The following is an 11140-nucleotide window of genomic DNA, read 5'->3' on the forward strand; positions in this document are numbered from 1 at the left end:
TTTTGTGATTCTGACTTTGTGGTTCTGAGCGTTTTGTGTAGCGCTGTATGAGGTGTATAATCATGGTAAAAAGAAAGTAGACTTCAATTCTAAGGTTTTGGGTATTGGGACATAATGAAAGTAATCTGGTCCACAACAGATCTTAAAATGAGGTAAATACAGTCTGAGATGAATTACAAAACAACACATATTACACCCTGTCATTATTTATTTAACAAAAACAACATGCAGATGCAGTGTGTGAAAGATGAAGTACACCCTTACTGGTTACAGGAACCAAGAGGGTAGAAAGCAGCCAGGCGCTGTTGATCAACTGCAGTTGATGAATTGATTGTTGGAAAGTGTGAGGTTTGTGGAGTTTGCAGGAGCATTCAGATGATTGTTACCACAATGCCAAGGAAAAAAGACATCAACAATGATCTTGGAGAAGCAAGTGTTGCTGTTTGTCAATCTGGGAAGGGATATAAGGCCATTTATAAACAATCTGAAGTCCATCAGTCTTCAGTGAGGTCAGGCCTTAGCATATTAAATGTTAAAGTACAGGACAGTTAAAGGACAGTACAATTAGAAAAAGCATGGCTTGTTCAAAAGTCACCAGGAGAAAGCTTCTTCTCTCTAATATAAACATGGCAGCATGGCTTAGATTTGCAAAGTTGTATCTTCTTGTTATTGGCTTTGGACATGTGCACCTTGCAGTCGCTGAGTGGATCATGAACTCCCGTGTATACTAAAGTATTCTAGAGTCAAATGTGAGGCAGTCTGTCTGACAGCAAAAGCTTGGCTGAAACTGGATCATGCAACAGGATAATGATCCCAAGCACAGCAGCAAATCTGCAACATAATGGTTAAAAAAAAGAAAAGAATCAAGGTGTTGCAATAGTCCAGTCAAAGTCCAGACTTCATCGTGATTGAAATGCTGTGGTGGGACCTTGAGAGAGCTGTGCATAAATGAATGCCCCAAAACGTCAGTGAACTCAAGCAATGTTGTAAAGAAAAGTGGGTCAAGGTCTGTATGAATGCAGCACAAGGAATTTGTAGACATGACCTGTGATTAACATGTCTCAAGCTTTTATTGTTTTCCCCCTTATACTTGTGTCAGTGCTAAACATCACACTTTACTAAGTGTGGCTTGTTAATAAAGTTGTTTCTAGTTGCAGGAATAAGTGAATCTGTGTAGAGGTGGAGAATCTTTAAAGATCAGACTGGATTTTATATTTATATATACTTGATACACTCTTTTTTACTTATAACACTAAAAAGGGGTTTTACGTGAAATAATCATCTCTCCCTTGTAATCATTGTAGAGGCTGATCTGAGTCAGTGAGACAGAAAACACACAACAGTGCTCCACCACCACTAACCTCCCTTCCTTCATCTAGGGTACCAAAAACTCTTTTCTACAATTTTTAGTCATCCCCCAATTACCCAGAGGCAGGCGGGCTTTGTAAAGAGATTCCTGCACTCACATTTACAACAAAAACCATCCTTTTTTAGCTCTATCTGATGGTATTCATTATTTTACATTACTGGTTTTTAAATAAAAGTTTCTATTGAGTCAAGCCTTGGCTGTCTCTGCCTTTGACTGAATTATATGATTTCCTGTATTTCTTCAGAAGCTCAGTTTCGTTTAATGAGACTGTGTTCTGTGTGAGACCCCACAGCGTGTTTTTCCTCCCTCTGTACACATCTCTGAATTGAAGACAGAGAAGTCAAGTTCTTACTTACTGTTATCTGATTTCCTTCTCTTTGGTGAATGTGCTTCATAATGTAATGAGGTGATTTAGCCGGGGATGGAGTGAATGTATTATACATCCACATGTCCGTTCGGGATGAACCCGAATTAGGATGGAGAGTTTTTGGATGAATGAGAGGAGGTGACTCAAGCGAAAGGGAGAGAAAGGAGTAAAAACCTGATGCTGGCTCAGTAGTTCATGGGTTTGAAAGCGGGAAAATGTAATCACAGACAAAGCGCTCCCTAAATGTCTTTCCGAATAACAAATCACGAAAAGCAAATAGATCCCAAACAGCGGTTTAAATGACAAAATGTCAGTGGAGCGGTTTGCTGCCGCATCATCAAAGTGACACAGAAAATGGATGTCATTTTCACTCTCATTTGGGTGTTTGTCAGTCCCCTGTGGGCGCTGTGACGCACTGGTCAGAGGCTTGTTTTCTCTCCTCCGTGACACTGGAGAGATTTGACGTTTGCCCGGCGATGATCGATACGCCGCACTATGACATGGCACTCAAAGCCAAGTCATTAAAGGCCACCATCTCAGTTCAATCAGATAAGCTTTAGCTGCCTTATTCGTTCAGCCTTATCCGACTCAAGCTGCGGGACTGAGCTTCATGCGTAACCGCACACGGTCGCTGAACCTCTCCCTCTGTGAGGTTTACCCTCACTGCCACCCCCCCCTCGACACCTACTCTTTTCACACAATCAGCATTTCCTATTGTGTGGGCTGCTCACCAAGAGCGCAGTGTTGGCATGGACACTCCGGGTAAAGAGTTGTGACACGGGGTCATTTCTTCAGGCTGCCCTCCATCTGCAGATGTCAGGAAGCAGATTCACTCATGCAGGTGAGACTTCGTGTTGCGTAACTCCGTCAGAATTGCTGTGGAGCTGCGCCGGCCCAGGAGACTTTTCTTTATGTGGATGCTGAATAATTCAGATGTTGCATGTTAGGTTTATTTATGTTTATTTTTGTTTTCCTTAAGGAAGCTCCGAGGATGACGCTATCAGTCAGAAGCACGCATTGCTTTTTCTGGGCATGGTGACAGTACATTTTCACTACAGAACAATCTGCATTCACTGCATTACCATTTCCTCTCTGCAGGAACAATAGTTGTGTAGTGTGAATCTGGAGGGGTGATATTAAACCTACACAGAACACAGTTTCATTGTTTGGCCTCCGTGCATTTGAAATATAGCAGGTACTGAAAGTACATAGAAAAATCTTACAGTCAAATTTCGTATTCCGTTTTTAGACTTTTGTGTTTTTTGTCACGAGTTACTCATCACAGAGGTCAATCTTAAAATATTTACACATTCTTCTTCTCCAGAGTGCACAGGGAAATAGAGGAGTTTACGGCCGTTTTGCTGGCAAAGCATACCCAAAGACCGAAACTGTTTTCAAGCCCATGGCACCGTCTCATCTGGACAAGGTTTACAATACTGTGCAAAAGTCTTGAGGCACCACCTATTTCTTGATATTTTGCTCACAAGGAGCCAAGCGTTCCTGTAATTTTTGAGCAATAGCTTTCCAGGATTTCTGAAGGACACTGGTCATTGGCCATCTTTGGACATCGTCTGCTTTTTCAGTCCAGTTCTTGTACCTTTTAAAAGCAATCTTTTTTTTCTTTAAGCCATTTAACACCGACCAGTGAATTGTTCAAACATAAAAAAAGGCACCTGACACAAGGGATGAACCACTGTTGTGTCTACAGATAATAGACAGGAAGCAAAGAGTCAAATTAAATCCCCTTTCTCTAGTTCTAATATATGAAGAGTGAACGGGTCACCAATATCCACAGAAGAGGTCAGAACAGAGATTCAACAGTGAGTGTCTATAGCCAGCTGTAAAGCACTGCGGAGGCCCTGGCATGATTTGGGTCTGCCTTTCAGCCGGTGGTTTCAGGGATCCTCTAAAGCAGGGGTGCCCAATCCCAGTCCACGAGGGCCGGTGTCCCTGCAGGTTTTAGATCTCACCCTGGGTCAACACACCTGAATCACATGATTAGTTCATTACCAGGCCTCTGGAGAACTTCAAGACATGTTGAGAAGGTAATTTATCCATTTAAATTAGCTGTGATGGATCAAGGACACATCTAAAACCTGCAGGGACACTGGCCCTTGTGGACTGGGGACCCCTGCACTAAAGAATGATGGAATTATGAACATGGAAAGTACCATCAGACTGACAGTGGCTTCATTTTCTAGTATGGTGATGATCCTGGACACACTGCCAGTGCTTTAAAACCATACCCAGGTAGAAAAACACCCAATGAAACACTATCATTCATGGATCGACCTCCCCAGGGCCTGGAGCACTATTCCTGAAGACCACTTAAAGAAATTACAAGAAAAAAGCCAGAGACAGTTTAGGCTGTGCTTAAGAATAAAGGTGGTCATGCTAAATACTGACCTTGTTAGAACTGTACAAACTCTGATTTTGCGTTATATGCTGTATATCCAGGTATGTTTGCATGTTTCAATAAATTGCTGTAAATGAGGGGTTGCTTAAGACTTTTTTCACAGTATTGTATGCTCACTTCACTGACTGCTCACACTTGTGATGTAATCCTGAATGTTGCATCACTATGCACTTACTGAGAACTACATTGGCAGTAGCTAATGTAGCTCCTTTTGCATATTTCTTCAATAATGTGCTGAAAATTCCTTAAAGATTTTGGTCCATATTGACATGATGGCATCACACAGCCTCTTACATACTCTGAGCAGCCCATCTGGCACCAACAACCATATCACGTTCAAGTGACTTAAAACAGCTTCATACCTCAATCTGATGCTCTGATCTGATGCTCGGTCAAGGTCATCTTGACCATGTCTCTGCTGAGTTGCTGCCATGTGACTGGCTTATGAGATATTTGCTTTAATAAGCAGTTGAACAGATAAAGAGTGTGTCAGTGTGACTGTGTCAGAGGAAAAAATGTCCCAGAAAAGGGGAAAAAAGCAAAAATGTTGCATTTACTTCTGCACTGTGGTGTCAGTGTATGCACATCATTATTTATTATTCAGTTTTAATAATACGAGCATATCTGCTCAGTTTATTAGCTCTGAGATCGTCCCCCGCTGTCCACTGTTTTCCCCCTGAGAGTTTCATTCACATTACACGAATAATGTAAAATATTCAGCCAATAGCAAGGGAGATAATTCAAAACAAGTCTTAACAGAAATAAAGCTCCATGTTTAAGCAATGTGACCCTAGTAGAGTGAAATGGTACTCATCGGTGGGGTCTGTTTGGTTTCTTGTTTGTCGTTCGTCTCTTATTAGCGTGTTAGTGTGACCAGGATGTTCACAGGATGTACTGCTGTCATAAAGCCTGGGAATGAAAAAAGGGAAGCTTTCGTTCCATTGTGCAGCTTGGATCTGAGACAATAATTCTTCTAGTACAGTACACATGCATTCAGTTGTGTACATCTTAAAATCATTGTTTGCTAACTGTAATTTTCTTCTGCAAACAGAGAGCCAGGCAGTCTGTTCCTGACAGCAAACAATTTTCAGTTAAGGAGTTTATACGTTGCACTGGAGGATTCAGAGCTTGCAACAGTGTTTGAGCAGGTGGCACTCATTGTTTTGCTCGGGGCCTCTGGCAGGACACACAACATCTGACATACTGTTGTCTGTGGAAGAAGTTAGCCACAAGCCTTTCAGGTTTTTTTGGGTGGGGGTGGGGGAGTGGGGGGTGGTGGTCTTGCGAGCAAACCTTCTCAGGGGACGTTACTCGATACTTACAGAGTGTGGCTTTATCCACCGCACAGCAGAGTTTAAGGAGTGCTGGGATTGGGGTGGTATGGATGATGACTTCCTCAGCTCCTGAACGTTGTGAGTACACAGCACCTGCCAGCGTGCTGACCTCTCAAAATTGTGGTTTGGACAGCTTTATAGGCTGAGTTGAGTTGTGGTCTTAAGCTTTCCAATTGAGCTGGGTTGAAGTGCACAGAGGCTGACAGCAGAGTACAAGGAGAAATCTTTTTCAACCAACAGTTCACTGTCTGCTCTGTTTACTGCCACGTCTATCACTCCTCTCTCTGCAGCCCAGCCACGTTGTTTCTAGTTTCTCTGTGATCACTTTGGAAGGACTGAAATTTGCACATCTAAACAACAGAAGCTGCTTGTTTGACTTGCAGCTATGTTGAAGGGAACCTTTCACTTTTTTATTGATTTGGCATTGATTAACTGCTTGGTGTGTTCATTTCAGCTGCGTGGTTTGTATATGTTTGATGACACTTGACAGACTTTTGCACAGACACTGATGTGTAGAGATTTATAAACCTTTCTAGCGCAAAGTGATGCTTCTATTGAGAAGTTCTTGAAAAAATAGTTAGTTAATTAGTAAATATTCAGTAAAGCATTTTAGTCCATGAGAGGGAGAAGTGGGGTGAAACACTAGTTGGAGCATAGAGGACTTCTAAGAAGCTCGAGAGATTCTGAAGCAGATAAAAATTATTTGTAAGAGGAAGAGGCATGAGAAATATTCTATAAATGCTAAATGAGAGTGGGGCAGTAAAATGCTACAGGTGAATTTTGGCCTTTTCTAAAATTCATAGGTGACATTGCCTAATCATAGCATGATGTTTGCTTATTTTGCCCTTTGTCTTAGTTTATTTTAAACTTTGAGTGTGGTGGTATTCTGGTTTTTTATTATCATCAAAATCCTGTTCACTAGAAACATTTAGCACTTCCTAACTCTGTCTTTCACTAGAGCCCTGAGCCAGTTCCTTCCTCCTAGATGTATTTATTTATGAATGAAATGCAGTTGTGAACAAGTTTTCACACTAAGGACAGGTTACTGCTTCTTAGGAATTAGGAGGGTAAGTAGCTGCCAGATGCTGCTAATCAAATTTACTTGACTAATTGATCATCAGCAAGTCTGAGTGCCTGTATGAAAGCAGAGGTTTTGGCTATTTGCTGGTCTGAAGCATTCAGGTGTATGTTAACACAATGACATAATCTTACCAGGAGATCAGAAGAGTTTCACCCCAAGGTCAGATGGTGCAATGTTCAAAGAAACTGCAAAATACTCAAGAGCTACATCTCAGACTCTACAGGCCTCAGTCAGCATGTTAAACGTTTGTGACAGCACAATTAGAAAAAGACTGAAGGAGTATCGCCTGTTTAGAAGGGTCACGAGGAGAAAGTCTTAAAAGAACAGCTTAGTTTTCCAAAGCTGCATCTGAACAAACCACAAGTGGGGATGTTTGTCCCTAATGCACAGCAGCATTTGGACAAAACTAAACACAGCAAATCAGCACAAATACCTCATACCAACAGTCAAGCATGGTGGTGGAGAGGTGATGACCTGGGCTTTTATTATCCTTAAGAGGGCTGTGGATAAACGAGTGCCCACAAACCTCACTGAGCTGAAGTGGGACAAAATTCATCCAGAGACTGAGAAAGTAATGAAGTAATAGAAATGAAAATGATCAGTTCATGCTATTGGTCTAGTAAACTAGAAGGCCACAAGAAAATGCAACAAAAATAAAATGAAATGCCCACACTGGACAGAAACAGCTGTTTTGCAGATCGTTTTGAGCGATCACCTGTCGGGAGTTTTCGTACTGAGTTATAACTGCAAAATATTGAGCAGTTCTTTAAGGATGTAAAGTTTTTCAGCCCTCTCTGGCCATTAAAATGCCTCAAGTCTCAAGCAGTTGCCTGTTGACAAACTTGGATCTTGAACAAAATTTAATGTGGTCTTTGTGCACCTGCCTAACTGGAAGTAGTAAATAATAAAGTCCAGAAACGAGTGAGCACTGCAAGTTTTCACAGTTTTTAGCTTGTTACTCAAACAGGTGTGAATGTGCATTTTGGGGGCTGTTATCAGTGGCAGGTTGATACACACTGCTGGTGTTTCAGTGCGTTTTAGAGAAGCAGGTTGCTATATTTGGGATTTACTGACTGTGAACTGAAAAAAACATGTTGCGCTGACGTTTTTCAGTGTTTGAACAGGTCTGTGATGAGAAATAGATATAAAAACATTTTTAATGGCTCAATTAATTGCTGCTTTCTGTATTTTTGGCATTAAGAAACATGTATAATAATAGTTGAACAATTGAACAGTGTAACACTAGAAAAGCAATACGATGCACACTTGCTAAAACTAATTTGCCAGCCCCATTACTGTTGTGGTTTTTAAATGCAATTGCTCGCCTCAAGGTCAATAAAACCTTTTTCTTTCTGTTGTTTTTGTTTGCATTAACAGGAAGTAAAAATCATCTCTCTTCTCTCTTAGTACAAACAAGTGGAGCAGTACATGTCCTTCCACAAACTGCCTGCTGACTTCCGACAAAAAATCCACGATTACTACGAGCACAGATACCAGGGCAAGATGTTTGATGAGGAGAGCATCCTGGGAGAACTCAGTGAGCCCCTGAGAGAAGTGAGACAATAATGCACATTATTCCCATTATTATATGAACCATATATTATATTAAAAAGTCTTTACTGTGCACATTTTTACTGTTCTTCTTTGCGTCTTGTCTTAGGAAATTGTGAACTTCAACTGTCGCAAGCTGGTGGCGTCGATGCCGCTGTTTGCCAACGCAGAGCCAAACTTTGTGACCGCCATGTTGACTAAGCTACGTTTTGAGGTATTCCAGCCACAAGATTACATCATTCGGGAGGGCACTATTGGCAAGAAAATGTATTTTATCCAGCATGGAGTCTGCAGCGTCATCACCAAGGGAACGCTTGCAATGAAACTCTCTGATGGCTCTTATTTTGGAGGTAAGATTTTTTTTTATGGTGCCATTGTTTTTTTTAACCCTTTTGTAAGCGGTGGCATTTTCTGTTTCCCCGTTTCAGAGATCTGCTTATTGACGAGGGGTCGTCGAACAGCCAGCGTGCGAGCGGAGACTTACTGTCGACTTTACTCTCTGTCTGTTGACCACTTCAATGAAGTGCTGGAAGAATACCCCATGATGAGAAGAGCCTTTGAGACTGTTGCCATTGATCGTCTAGACCGCATAGGTAAAAAATGATTTAGATCATTTTCATATGTATCATAATGTATTATCATATAATATGTTGGGCATGAAATTATGCAAATCTCTAAAACATCAGCTGCTAAGTGTTTCTGCTGTCTTTTCTTTTTATGAAAGAAAATGAAGCTGTGAACAAAAAACACAAAAGAAAATGTTTCCCGAATATTAAAAGAAGCAGTACAATGAGCTGTGCTCTTTGCTCAGAATTGCATAGGATGCTGTAACAATAGATAAAAGTACAGGGTGACACGTATATTTCCTGAGGGCTTGTTCTGCTAGAGGATGTACCTGATTTGAAGGGCATCGCATGCTATATCTAAATCGCATTGTTCTCTCGTTATACGTCCTCCTGTTTCCATGTATTTATGCATTATTCACCTTTATGTACTCCTTGTCCTTTCCTCAAACTTTACTGCTTCTGCCTTTTTTTTTATCTTTAGTAATTAGCCTGTGCTTTTATTTCTCTCTGCAGGTAAAAAGAACTCCATCCTGATGCACAAGGTGCAGCATGATCTCAACTCTGGTGTCTTCAACAACCGGGAGAATGAGATGATTCAGGAGATCGTCAAGTATGACCGTGAGATGGTAAAATTAGTAGACCTGCAGCGGCCACGAGCCATGTCTATGACCCCTTCGCTTGGCGGCATCTTTGCCCCTCCGGGTCAGCAGCAGACGGGCTCTGCTATCGCCACCCTCCAGCAAGCTGTGGCCATGAGCTTTTGCCCTCAGATGGCAAGTCCTTTGGTGGGTCCAGGGACTCTGCAGTCTCCACGCATGGTGCGAAGGTTTCAGGTGATGCAGAATCTCTCCAGTCCAGTCTCCATGTCTCCTCTGCAGTCTCAGCCCCCTCTGACGCTCGGAGGGGCATTTGGATCGGCAATTTCAAGTCCCCCAGTCCAAAGCCCGCTTGCAGCTTCAGGACGGACTTTCCAGCACATTGCAAGCGTGGGACCCTCTGGGTCCCAGCTGTCCCTAGTACAGCATCATGCACCAAGCCCCACACAGACCCAGCAGAGGCCTGCCTCACACAAGAGCACCCACTCCCTGCATATGGGGAGCTTGAGTCAGGACACCCGTGCCCTGTCGGCCTCCCAGCCTTCACTCCCCCAGGAAGGAACACCGCAAGCTGCCTCTGCAGCCCCTAGCCCCCCGCCCTCCACTCGCACCTCCAACACCTCCATCGGACCTCCGCAGCCCCCTCACTCCAGCATGCCAGGGCCCTCAGGGGTGGGGAGATCATCGGGAGCCCAACAGAGGGTGGCATTTGCCTCCACACCTCCTCCCACTGGACCTGCTGGAATGGGGGCAGTAGCAGCAGCTGCTGGATCAGGACCTCCAGACTCTGGAGCTCCCAAGAAAGATTCAATTGTCAGCCTTCCAGAGCTAGACTCTGCCAGATCCCGGCTGTCTTCCAACTTGTGACCCTGGTAGAGTTCGAGAAAAAGGCCTTTTTTGTAGGAGAATCCATTCGGTTTAGGTCAGTCTGGCTGATCTGTCAGCTTGCTGAATGACCAATCAGCTACCGCCAGCGCTACCAGTTATTGGACCTGGATGCACTGTGTGCTGGTGCCAGCAGAAGGAAAAGAGCTACTCAAAGTCTTGAGACACTTTGGCCAGGAGGAGTCTATACAATTAAGCTAGTATAACTTAAGGTTGAACTGGTCTAGTCTACTGTGCCAGCACCTTTAGTCTTAGTATCACCCCTTTCACTCTGCTTCCAAACACCTACTGTATATCGCTGTCTTTTCTGTAAAGATATGAAGAAAAGTATGATTGATGTAACTATTGCATACTGTGTAGAATCCATGCAATGCAATCTAGCAGGAGCTGGACTTAAACTGAAAATCAGGGACTTGAGGTCAAATGACAATGACATTTTAAGCGTCCAAAAGTGTTTTGAGTGTAACTTTTCTGTATAAGCTGTCGTAGCAAAAGAACACATTGCTCTTCATATTGTTTCAAATAGTAATGGGAATAGTGTTTTAGACCGCTGGTCGATCTTACATCGATGTGTAAATAGTTGATGAAAAAAGTACGGAAGGATATTATATTCATCGTATCTACCCAAACCAAAGTTGAGCTTGAACACCAAGTCTGGTTGTGTCTGTATCAACTAAAAAAAAAAAGAAAAAAAAAAAGAAAAAAAGAAAAAAAAAGAAACATCGACGAAAATGCCATTTATTTAACTGCCTTGATTCAACATTAGAAGCCATATATTTGGTTTGTGTGTATGTATACATGTGGGTGTAAGTGTGTGTGCGTGAGTTTGTTGATATGTTTTGGTTCTACTTTCAGAGAATGGACTCACACTCTACACTGCACGGTTGGTTTGACATGCCGATGGTGGTGCTGACCTGCTTTCGTCAAACACCTCTGATGCCGGTCGGGTTACAATCAGCCACCCACCAAAGCCGG

At 42.6% G+C, this 11140-nt stretch overlaps 1 protein-coding gene across 1 annotated transcript in view; it reads left to right on the forward strand.

The window, feature by feature from the left end:
• LOC146648252 (potassium/sodium hyperpolarization-activated cyclic nucleotide-gated channel 2) overlaps positions 1-10885 on the forward strand; it is a 37503-nt gene extending 26618 nt beyond the window's left edge. Inside the window, exons 5-8 of the mRNA XM_085389647.1 lie at positions 7975-8121; positions 8228-8468; positions 8547-8711; positions 9198-10885. Coding sequence (XP_085245773.1) covers positions 7975-8121; positions 8228-8468; positions 8547-8711; positions 9198-10147 — 1503 coding nt within the window. The 3' untranslated portion in view covers positions 10148-10885. The remainder of the gene's footprint in view (positions 1-7974; positions 8122-8227; positions 8469-8546; positions 8712-9197) is intronic.
• Positions 10886-11140: the final 255 nt, after the last annotated feature.

This window comes from Rhamphochromis longiceps, linkage group LG18 (assembly GCF_057381845.1).
Source record: "Rhamphochromis longiceps isolate RC_006_pf linkage group LG18, R_longiceps_female_GT1.1, whole genome shotgun sequence".
Taxonomy (NCBI): Eukaryota; Metazoa; Chordata; class Actinopteri; order Cichliformes; family Cichlidae; genus Rhamphochromis; species Rhamphochromis longiceps.